The sequence below is a fragment of the Diuraphis noxia genome, unplaced genomic scaffold (assembly GCF_037042655.1).
Source record: "Diuraphis noxia isolate RWA-SAM2 unplaced genomic scaffold, SU_Dnox_SAM2 contig0003, whole genome shotgun sequence".
NCBI classification, from domain to species: Eukaryota; Metazoa; Arthropoda; class Insecta; order Hemiptera; family Aphididae; genus Diuraphis; species Diuraphis noxia.
Genome location: NW_028301713.1, coordinates 51,981,508 through 51,994,109, shown reverse-complemented (window position 1 = coordinate 51,994,109; position 12,602 = coordinate 51,981,508). Strand labels below are relative to the sequence as shown.

Sequence of the window (12,602 nt, the reverse complement as noted above, 5' to 3'; positions counted from 1 at the left end):
ACCTATGTATATTAATAACAATATATTATGATAGTCAAAATATTTAATAATTTTAACCTCCCCGTCTCATTACACTTGGACCAGTTTCATATTTATATAGTATTATATCATCGTGCGCATAATATAATTGCAAATCGTACAATTACTCAATACTAAAAATACTCGTATATAACAGTAATATTAGGGGAAATTGACTTAATATGACATACCATTTTGGAAGTTCTTTTTGTGATGTACCTACTTAACATTAATTATATGATATGTTTTTTAAATAAAAATTCTTCAAATAATTCTTGTATCAAATTAGTTTAAAAGATTTTACTATTAATTTCACCAAAATGGTTGTACCTACCTAATCCAAATAATAAAGATTTATGATGGCAATTATCAAACATTAATTTAGAAATATTTTCTACTCTTTGAATTTGTTTATCCTATGAAATGTAGGTAGGTACTAGTGTATCATTTTACCTTACTATGTCTTAAAAACTATTCCAAAAAATAAACATTGCATAAAATTGTTGGAGGTTGGACAATAACTAAAACAACTTTACGAATTGATACAGCGTAATAAAGCTCAAAAGTGCATATACAATAAGTGTATACCACTATTAACCATAACAACCAGAAGTATGAAATATGTCTAACAAACGCATGTTTACCCATTATAGTCTATAGATGAAGAAATATGACACTAACAATTTTCCTGGAATTTTAAAAACTTTTAAAAATGTTTGAACATCAGAAATCAATATGACGAAAATGAAAAATGTTTATAGTCGTGTGTATATTGATAAATATACTATCTAGTGGAAAAATGGGGATTTTAAAATTTACTAAAATGTGGTAAAGGTTAGGTTGCTAGATGTTAAAGGAATATCGCTAGGTAGTGGAAAATAGTGATTTAAAATTCCGGGAAAATTGTTAGCATTAGGTTACCTAGGTTAGGTTTCTTCATATATGATGCGTTTTGTGCATAAACTTTTGAGCTTTACACTGTATCAATTCGTAAAGTTGTTTTAGTTACTGTCCAACGTTAAAAAATGTCACTTAATGTAATGTGTATTTTTTGGAATAGTTTTTAATGTTTTAATTTAATTTATAGTGCTGTGAAGGTTTATAGGTTGTGAAGTTAGCACTACTAAATTTTAAATTAAATAACTTTTTATATAGCTTCCAACCAATTCCAACAATCGTTCAACAAGTCTGAGAAGAGTTTGTTGGAGTGGTTTTAGGTTATTTTGCTAACATTGTATTGACAGTTTCACGTATATGATTTTTAGGATCTAATTTATTTTGTTATTATGTCCATTTATCTATATACCTATGACGTGCCTGTACAGATTTATTTTTATAAAAGTTTTTCGAAATTCACTACACTCATTTAGAATAAAGACTACACGTCGATATCTGTAAAATATTATGCAGATTGAAATTATAATATTAGTATAATATATAACATACTTTATAATCAAATGTTAGTAAATCAATTGGTATCTTATACTTTCTGGCAAAATTCTGTTGTGTTCCAGTCAAAAAAGCTTGCGTGAAATAAAATCCGGATAACCAGAACAATTTCGGAGCATCATTATCGTACCATTTCTAAATATTACAATGAATAACACTATTATTACCGATATCAACAACTATTATGTGTTATTTATGATTCGTATTTTAAAACTTTGTCAAGTATAATTCTCTTTTTAGTGGCTATATATCTAGTATTAGATAATTAGATATTACTTAAAATGGGCATGATATAAATCTGAATGATTAGATATACTGTATTTATTAAATTCATATTTCATTGGTTTAGAGTATATATATACCTTTATATAGTATATAAAGTATATATACATATATACTTTATATACTATATATACCTTCGTAGGTTTAGTTATATTAAATTATAATCCGCTATCGCCAGCGTAGGTGCGTACCGTACCGTGTCCTACTACCCCGCGACGGTCGTTGCGCGCACCATCCCTGTCGTCCTTATGGCCGAGGAACGATTAGCGTCGTTCGAGGCCAAAAGGGAGAGGCGGTTGGCAGGAGCACGTGACGGTGGGTCCCCTCGGTTGGACCATCCAGCGGAGGCAGGGCGGGCGGACGACTCTCAGTTACTGAGGGCTCGTTCGCTGGCAAAGTGGGCCCGGGTCATGCGGGAGTCGGTGCCACCCGCGGACAGCGGACGCGAGTGGACCCGTATCCTGATCCCCCCGGACCTGCTCTGTCGGTGGGCTACCAGGAGACACGGGGAGACGTCCTTTCACCACACTCAGCTGATGACGGGGCATGGTTGCTTCAACCGGTTCCTTCCGGAAGATCAACCATGCACCGTCTGAAGGGTGCTCCTATTGCGGTCCACCCGATGGCCACGGTGAGGAGGTCGACGACGCACAGCACACCCTTGTTCGCTGCGAGGCGAAAGTGAGCGTCTGATCGACACGATCGGACAATTCGACCCGGGCGGACTGGTGTCCAGGATGCTGGAGAGTCCGGCCAACTGGACGGCGGTTACCCGCTTCGCGAGGGACGTGATGTCAGCGAAGGAGGAGGCTGAGCGGGACAGGCAGTTCCGACAGGGCGTCGTTCCGTCTAGGCGTCGGAGGTGACACGGGCGCGGCTGGGACCGCGCCGTCGGTGGTCTGGCTTCCGACCTAGGCTGCGGGGCCGAACAATCAAGCCCTCTTCCCGATTATATCGTTGTTCATTACAGGGCCAGTGGTTGGGGGATTGTCCCTTCAGTGCCCTATATGTAGGTACTGTGTATTGTTTTTTTAGTTGAAATAAACGATGGCGACTCACCACCCGAAGCATTGCTTAACGGCGTTCCTGGGTGGTGAGTGTATTGCCAGTTTAATAGCAAAAAAAAAAAAATAATTATAATATTTTAGAATTTTCAGACGTAGATTAGAATTATTAGACATAGGTAATATTTTAGATTAATTGGTGCTATTTGTTTTTTGTTTTAAACTATCAATTTTATGTAATTGGTTATCGACTGATTTATTGATAAAATGATAAGAAATCAGATTTATACGATACGAAAGTTAATTATCTAACTTGCAAAAACGCCATTCTCTGTAAGAAATCTTTCACATAACTCCCCAATGGTTTTAATGATGGATAGGAATTTCTTGCCCAGGCTGTCGGAATTTTTCCATTTATGATACTTTGACATAGTTCTTCCAATTCATTAGATATCAATATTAGACCTAATAAAAAAAATTACGTGCATATTATTATTATTAATTAAGTAGTTTTAGAGCCAACATTTTGATCATATTTTGTGTTGTTTCAAAATAAAAAATTCAATATGTGTGATGTGTTCACAGTAATATTGATATTAGTATATCTAGATTATTATAATATATTATTTTAGTTTATAAAAAATACATAGTAGGTTTTGTGAACACCATAAGTAATAATTATAATATAACATTTAAATATTTTTCAGTATAGGTACCAATAATTTGTTTTAAATTTTAATTTAATCAACGTCATGGCATACCTTTGATAGCTTTTTGAACATTAATTAGACTTGAACTTATTGCGTTCAAAAGGTTATTGAACCGTCCCATTTCTTGAACTAAAACTGTGTTCATAGACTGATTGTAGGTAGTGGGGTATTTTTCTAATGCAAGAATTGTATCAAAAGGAATCGGAAGTTTATTTAAAACATCTACAGCAAATATTATGATAAGTTCTTCTGACGATACTCCTTTCCCTTCTTTTGAACTTTCCATATTCTAGATTTTGTATGAATTTAACAAAAATATATTATATAATAATAATATTATTTTCATGTATAATAAATAATAATAAATAATTGAATATATGTAATACATGCAGTATTTATACGTCATTATCTTCATAACAATATTCTGATTAAGAAAAACCTTACGAGTAAAAATAATATAGAATATTCAAACACTCAAATACAATTATAGATTTAATTAGTTGGAAAACCTAAAAAATGGTTAAAAATGATAAAGAATTTGGTAAGTAGGTAAAAGGTCTTTTTTACACAAATATTTATTAATAAAATGTTATAACTAAATAGCTTATAACTTATTAGCGTGTCAAATCATGAAATAAAATCGTTTTGACTGAGATAAAGCTTGTTATATTTATTTATACTTACTAGGTACTCTAAATATATGTTATAAATTATAAATTATATTGTATTATCTACCAAGGCGGTTATCTACAATAACACAAATATAAAAATAAAATAAAAATGTATAACCTATCTGTGGGTGCTATTTAAAATTGAAGGTTTTAATATTAATTTATTAACAATTTTTTATTACAAAAATATTTTTTTGATAATTTTTTTTTGTTGGTATGATCAATATTTAATTATCACGAATTACACTATGGACACTGTTGTTGTGCAATTTAAATACCTGTGTACTGATAACAGAAGTAAGAAACATATCAGTTTCTTGTTGTTCCTTAATGAGATCTGCGTTTTCATTCATACCAAATATACTAGGTCGAGTGATTGAAGGTAGTTCTTGAATGTAATCCACAAAATGATCGTATTTTTTCAAATTTGGGCAATAGTAAGTACCTTATTGCGTATAATAATGAGTGAGTTAAGCGCTGAGACTCGTGAAGTATAACTATTTTTTTTTAGTTTTACCAGATTTATCAAATTTATAATTTTTGTATTTGACAATCTCTGGCGTATAGAACTTGTTTAGAAACGTAACTAAACATCTCCGGTCCCAGTCGTCGGTTACTCGGCCACCGTAGTTGCATTCACCAGTCAAATAACGCAAAGCTTCAAATTGAATCTTTGAATATTCGTTAAGGAAGTTTTGTAACTGAACGACGCTAATTCTAAGGTCAGTCTCGTTGAATTCGTATGGCCGATTCCATCCGATTGGACCGAAATGACGCCGCTCTTGTATTAGAGCATGGAAGAAGCACAGACCGAAAAGCATCTTCTTGAAGTTATTGCCTTGTTTACAGCCCTCGAAGAATTCTTCGTTCACAATCGGGTCACTTGTAAACGATCTACTCCAAAAAAGAAGATGGTTAATTATGGAGTTTCTCAGATTAATATAGTAAAATACAAATACCTGTAAAGGTTGGCTCGAAGCCCTTTTGGTGGTTCATTTGTAATTTTTATACTATTTTGTAAAACAGATACAGGAAAATACTCGACGGGATATGACGTCAACCAAAGTCTAAACTCGGGATGAGTGTGCTCACTAGTGAAGCTTTCGCATATCTAGTAAAGTAAAATATGCAACGTTTTTTCCAAATTAAATAATAACTAAAATTAAAAATTAAAATGGTTTTCTAAAAGTGAAGTAAATTATTTTTATTTTTATTGAACTTTAAATATAAAAGTATAACATTTTTAAAACTCTATTTACCTATTACTACTTTATTTAATTCCAGTTACTTTATAAAAACAGAATAGTAAGTTCCTTTCTGCTGTATAGTAAGCACCAAGTTTACCATGTATATCAAGTATACCAAGTAAAAAGTAAGTCATTTTATGTGTTAAATTTGAACTCAATGATAAACCATTGTATACGAAAAATGATTCTTAGCGAAGAAAATTTGTCAGCTTATTATAGTTATTACAAGTATTGAAGTATTTCATTTTTTATTTCTATAAATAGCTCAAAAAATGTCTTAATATTTAAAAAATGTTGCTATGTAAAGATAATAGTAATTTAAACAATCGGTAAAAACTTCAAGTTACACCAACAACATGATTTTTTATACTTGACTTTCCAAAGTATTAACTAGATACAAATTTTTTACAGTAAAATAAGTTGACAGGCAGTTGGCAGAGAAAAACACAAATGGCATTGTAAAATCAGTACATTCATTGACTCAAAATCTAAAATACGTAATTATTTATAAAATGAAAAAAACGTGATTTGTAAATAATTATATTTTACATAATAGCACACATTTTTGCTCAAAAGTAATACATTCATATATATGTTACCGGAAATGTTGACAATTTAGGAAATGATGACAGTTTTTGGGAAATTATGACAATTCCTAATAGCCGAAGGAAATGATATCATCGCCTAGGAATTGTCATCATTTCCGTACTTTTTTAGGCAATGTTATCACTGGGGCTCGGATGTTTATGAAATTGCATATTTTTTTTCTATTTATTCAATTTAATGCTAACCTAGGTACAAATTTAATTCATGTTTTACTGAATCAAATACTATTTTTATTTTACATATTTTTGTGTTTTTATTGGCTAAAAATAAATATTATATAATTTTATTTATTTATATTACCTATAGTAGTTTTAAGTGCATAAACATTCGAGCCCTAATTATCACGTATCGGTTTCTTACACGAAAGCATTGGTGATTATGATGTTTCAGGTCATGTAGTGGCTTTACAATGTAAAACTATTATAATGATAACTATTAACTACCTAACTCGGAACGGTGAGATGCTAAAAACCATTATACTGCCATTACTGTCTATATTGTCCGTGTTCTATAAAAAAATATCAGGTGGGTAATGACTGATATCGTTAAAATGGTTGATTGGAAAATGTCATGGCTATCACATAGGTATCGCATAATATGTTTAACCTACCATTTACGTGTTTTATTAAAAGTGTCCCTATAATACCTGTCCATACAACACGGTCCGCTTAGTAGTATGTGCCTATCTTCTTAGTGCAGCACGTATTATTTCATTAAAATGGATTTGAATAAAATGCGAAGTGAATTTAATAAAGTGATTAAAAAAAAAATATCTAATTTTTTTATTAATTATTCATTTCATTAATCATTGATTATGTATATTAGTGTAATTGCAGGGTAATTAATAATTGTGACAGATTAAATTTAAATATATATGGCATCTTTGCCTGATATCGTTAGGAAATGATAACATGAACTATAGGCACTGATATCATTTCCTTCCGCTATTAGGAATTGTCATCATTTCCTAGGAACTGTCATCATTTCCTAAATGTCAACATTTCCGGTAACATATTTAACAATCTTAATAATGAACTACAAATTGAAGTAGTAATTAGTAAGTATACCTAGTGGCTAGTACCTACTGAAGTATGAACACTGAACAGATTTTGAATTTGTTTGAATACATTTTTTCTTTTTAAATAAATAAATTCAATGAAAATAATAGTTGACTAGATGCAGTTAGATTTGAAAAATGTAGTTCAAACAATTACCATTTCAAGTTGTGACATCCAACTTTTAGCTAAATGGCAATTTTGTAACAACACCCAGTTACCCATTTTTGTAGCTTCAGTGATAAGTCTTGAAGCAATTGGCCCTTGTCCTTGACCTAATGATAAAGCCGATAAACGAGAAGCAAAGCCCTGAGAAAAAACAATTAAAACTATGGTAAATTGTATCATGTTTATAAAATATATAATATATTATTATTTATAGAAAATACCAGTTTCTCTGAAAATTTTAACAACATTGCTGTTGGATCTGCTCCAGGTGTTAAAACAAAAACTAGTGGTGTCAAACAATTGGAGTCACTAAAAATTGTTGATAAATCAAATGGCAGAGGAACTGTGAATTTATGATCCAATACTGATTCGTCTGTTATAAAATATGTATATTATAGCATAATTGGAAAATCATTTATCATCTATAGTTTGTAATAATAATAATCTTACTAGCAACAAAATATTGAACAGCTGGTATAATTTTATCATATCGAAGTAAACGTAATATGAGACACTTTTGAAAATAGTTTAATTGTTTTTCCCATGGATCAGGAAAAGTTGCCAAATGTGGTTCCAATGAATCATAAATTTCTTTCCATTTATTCGTATTGGTTTCGAAATCCATTTTTATATTCTTTAAATAAAAAGTAAATTTTTTCTAAGCAACTTATTCAAAAGTATGTATGGCAGGTATTAATACTATTTTTAAAGTTTGAAAAATAAGATTTTATGAAATATAACCTTGAACTTGGGAAGATTTTCAAGTCTACATAATTCATCCCAGCTTTTATTTTGTAACCAACTGATCGGATTTTTGAATGGATTATCTAAGCTAATTCCACCTGTAAGGAAGAAAATCCATTCATCCGTATCAAATTCTTCAGATAAATTAATAGCCATAACCAACGATAGTAATAACTTGTCCTAATAATAATTAATGATTGTTAAAATTATATGACTAAGTAGACAAATAAAAATTATTATTATTTATTTCTTTAATCACAATACTTATCTACCTATTAGGTATTTTCAAAGATATAATTTAAACAACATTTGATGCATTAAATATTATAATATTGTATTTATGCAACAAAAATAAAATATTATATTATTTTGAAAAAATATGTTGATTATACTCGCATAGTTAATAATTTTAGATTATTAAGTTATAAAATATACATTATATTGTTAAAATTGATGATGTTAGTTTAAAAATACCAATATTATAATATTGAATTTGCTTGTATATATTTTGGTTATAAAAATAAAATATTAAGGTGTACGTAAAAATTACTTTTTCAAATAAACTTCTGCATATGTTAACGTATAAGGAATATGTGAAATATTTTATTAATTCATTTGTCCGATCATCAATGTTTATACGTTTAGGACTATTTTTGATAGCTACACTGAATAATTGTATAAACCACGCTAGGGAATATTGATACATAGGGTCAATATTTGCCAACGTATCAATAGTGAAAAATAATTTCGTTGAATGTTTGGCGACAACACGATATTGTTGCCTAGTTTTGTCTATTATTCGTTCAGTGATTTCAGATTCTGCTTGTTTTTCTTTTATTTCGTTTGCTAAAATTTTTGAAGAACTTAATATGGTTACAGCGTCTTCGTCCTCTAAAATATTTCCTTCAGTTGAACTCAGGACTTCTAATATTTTATCTTCGATATCTTTTAAGGATCTAACAAAAATGCATTTTTGATAGAAAATATAAAAGTAGGTATTTAAATTAGACCCTTAGAGCTGAGTAAGTTGGTCTTTTAATGAATTTAATCATATATTTATTTGGGATAATGTAAAAAAAATTCTAAATTCTAAAAAAAATATTTAAATTGGACGTTGATAACACTTCCAAAAAACTTAAATTAAGTTATTTCAAAACTAAAACTACTAAAACTACTTAGTTAATTTTATATTTAGTGATATATCTTATACATTTAAACATGGACATTATACATTTCTGTGAACATTTTTTATCTTGATTTATTATTGAACAATTATTAATATACAAGATTTTAATTACTTACTTCGCATTTTTAGCACCTTGGATGATCAATTCATTCTTTACAGTTTCTAAATCAGGTCTATCTTTAGCTACTACTTCACCTAATAACTGATCTTCTAGGCCAATAGGTGTTATCATAAAATTCAATAATACCACTTTTACAGCTACTTCTGGTAAGTAATGTGGATTTTTGAGTTTAGTTGTTATATAAAACCTTAAAATACATAAAAAATATTATTAAAAAAAAAAAAAATTAAGTATATAAAACAATTGCAAAGTCATTTAAGTTAATAGGGATACCTGAAATTGCGATTATATTCAATGACGGTATCACCTAATGTGAGGCAGTAAGTTCCACCAGTTAAAAATATTTGGTTTAATAACACTGGGTCTAATATAGGATCTAATTCTTCATAAATGTTTTCTAATAATACCTGAAATGTAATATACATTGAAATATTTTTTTAATGATATATTTTAAATCCACTAGAATAAAGTGTTAAATGTAGTAATTGCATATTATACTAGACAAGTAGAATTTGTGGGGAGTTTTAAAAAAGGCGTTCGTTAAAATAACTGTGAGATATTGAGATACTGTACGCCGTAAGGAATACTATCAAATTAGTGTATAGTAATATCTGGCTAAATGAAGATATTTAGGAAGTAATATGAGAGGGTGTATTAGAGGGTACACGAAGGTTATAATTTTGGAGTATTGAGTTTGGTACATTATTGGAAGTATAAACTGATTTTGAATAAGTACTTAAAATGTTATTAAAACTATGACTATTAATATTGTTGGTGATATGCTGGTATATACTAAGTATACTAGATTATAGTATAGTATGCTGCAGTATAAAGGTATGTAAGTGGTGGGATGATTAGGTACAGGTAATAATTTTAAAAAAGAAAACTAAAAAAATCCAGAAAGCGTGAAGCGCAGAGGAGGATCTGATGAGAATGCTGGAGAATAATGATGTGAAAAGTGCAGTTAATGAAGCTATATTTGTTAAATACAATATTCTCATATAAAGGAGTGGAAATAAACGATGGAGAAATAAGTGTATAAGTTCTTCTTCTTCATCAGCTTAGCGGTCCATTCAAGACCATCGCTTCCATCAAAATCTCTCTCCACCTCTCTCTCTGATATGCTGTTTCTAATGTTGCGTCTTGGTCTATCATTTCTATATCTTTGGCAACTACGTCATCGGCCCGGGTTTTGGGCCGTCCTAGGGGTCTCGTTTTATTTATTTTATTGATAAGTACATTTTTAATTAGCTGTCCATCTGCCCTCCATGCATGTCCGAATCATTCTAATTGTTTTTTCCTGATAAAATAGAGTACCTATGTCTGGCTTATTACAAAGAGACTTTATATTTTCGTTGTTTCTTCTTTCGAATGTCTGTGTTTCTGGGTTGAAGATTGGTCCATAAATGGTTCGTAACACTTTCCTTTCGAACGTGATAAGTTTTCTGCTATCACCTTTAGTCAACGACCAGGTTTCACAGGCGTATGTTATCACAGGTCGAAGTTAGCTATGATATAGTCGTATCTTTGATCCTCTCGACAATAGCTTAGACCTCAGGAGTTTGATAATACTGAAATGACATCTATTTCCATTAGTGATCCGTTCATTCATTTCTATATGCATATCATTTTTGTTGTTGATGTTTACGCCTAAGTACTTAAAATTATCAACATTTTCAAATTTATAATTATCCACTACTATGGAATCTATATTTGGTAGTCTTCTCGATACGACCATGTACTTAGTTTTCCCCTAGTTTACATGTAATCCTATTCCTTTACTTGCATTTATGAGTTTAGATGTTGAGTTGATGATTTCCTCTTTGGTTTCACCCATCAGCACAATGTCATCTGCGTAGGCTAACATAACTTGTTCATTGCTTATCCCCATCCTTCTGTCATCAATTGTGTCTCTAATTATTTTTTCGAGCGCCAAGTTAAATAGTGCATGTGACAACGCGTCCCCTTGTTTAAGGTCAGATTTAACTTCAAAAAGATCTGAGATGCCTTGTACAAAACACACTTTGCATAGTGTTTTTTCGTAACATGCTTTTATTACATTCACATATTTTTTGAGTATTCCTAAAATTACCAATGCTTTCCAAAGCTCTTCTCTGTCTACACTATCATACGCCTGCTTGTAATCCACAAAGACTAGATGCAGGTCCTTTCCAAATTCGTAGTATTTTGACATTATCTGTCTTAGGGCGAAAACATGGTCTGTTGTGGATTTTCCTCTCCTAAACCCGCATTGGTAATTCCCAACTATTTCTTCAACATACGGGTTTAACCTTTCTAATATCAGTGTTGTCAAAATTTTATAGCATGTGTCCAGTAGCGAAATTCCTCTATAGTTCTCAGTTTTAGTGGGGTTGCCTTTTTTAAATATTGGGCATATAATTGCAGTTTTCCATTCTTTTGGGATTGTCTCAGTGTTCTATATATTGTCTTAATAACTTCTGTAATATTTTGCTCACCAACATTGTACCACCTTTTTTAAGTAATTCCGCTACTATGTGGTTTTCTCCTGGGGCTTTGTTGTTGTTAAGCCTCTTAATCAGAGTCTCAATTTCTTCGTATTTAGGAGCGTCTATATCTATTTCTGCTGTTAGGCAGTCTTCGCTTGGATTTAAATCATGCGCTATTGAGGGTCGGTTCAGGAGGTCTTCAAAATGTTCCTTGAATTGGTTAATTACTCGTACTTGTCTTTCTTCTGTGATCATAGTCTCCGTATCGTCCACTAAGATCCTTGTTTGTGGTTTGAAGCCAACTTTTACTTCCCCAGACATTTTGAAAAACATTTTTGCGTTGTATCTATTGATTTCTATTTCTTCTATTTGTTTCTTTTCATGTAGACGTTTTTCTCCCCTTAACACTTTATTTGTCAATGTTCTTTGTTCTTCATATTCTCTTATGCACTCGTCTGATGTATTTTGTAATGCTTTTTTACTCAGTTCGTTTCTTCTTTAGATTGCGTTCTTACATAAATCGTTGAACCAGTTTTTCTTATTTTCTTTTGGTTTCATTCCTAGAATCTCCATTGCACTACTAGCCACCGCTTCCTTTGTTCTGTTCCAAATCCTATCAATTTCTGTTCTATGGTTTATTTGATTTATATTAGTATTTTGTAATTCATGTGCGATTCTCTCAATGTAATTATGATTTATTCCAATATCATTTAATTTCTGTATGTCGTACTGTATTGTAGGTTTCCTTTTTTCCAAGTTCCATTTTATTGCCAGTCTCAGGTTAAATTTCGCATACACTAGGTAGTGGTCTGAGTCTGCATCAGCTCCTCTATACGTTCTCACATTCCTTAAATCTCCTGTCGATAAGTATGT

At 31.0% G+C, this 12,602-nt stretch overlaps 1 protein-coding gene across 1 annotated transcript in view; it reads right to left on the bottom strand.

Moving 5' to 3' along the window:
* Positions 1–12,602, bottom strand: part of LOC107168081 (dynein axonemal heavy chain 7-like) — a 33,795-nt gene that overhangs the window by 1,273 nt on the left and 19,920 nt on the right. The window contains exons 35-47 of the mRNA XM_089223444.1: positions 9,535–9,668; positions 9,257–9,448; positions 8,505–8,910; positions 7,952–8,134; positions 7,661–7,844; positions 7,432–7,583; positions 7,202–7,351; positions 5,094–5,245; positions 4,652–5,028; positions 4,413–4,579; positions 3,515–3,752; positions 3,067–3,218; positions 1,465–1,602 (exon numbers count right to left, since the gene is read on the bottom strand). Of these exons, the coding sequence (XP_089079570.1) occupies positions 1,465–1,602; positions 3,067–3,218; positions 3,515–3,752; positions 4,413–4,579; positions 4,652–5,028; positions 5,094–5,245; positions 7,202–7,351; positions 7,432–7,583; positions 7,661–7,844; positions 7,952–8,134; positions 8,505–8,910; positions 9,257–9,448; positions 9,535–9,668 (2,625 nt within the window). The remainder of the gene's footprint in view (positions 1–1,464; positions 1,603–3,066; positions 3,219–3,514; positions 3,753–4,412; positions 4,580–4,651; positions 5,029–5,093; positions 5,246–7,201; positions 7,352–7,431; positions 7,584–7,660; positions 7,845–7,951; positions 8,135–8,504; positions 8,911–9,256; positions 9,449–9,534; positions 9,669–12,602) is intronic.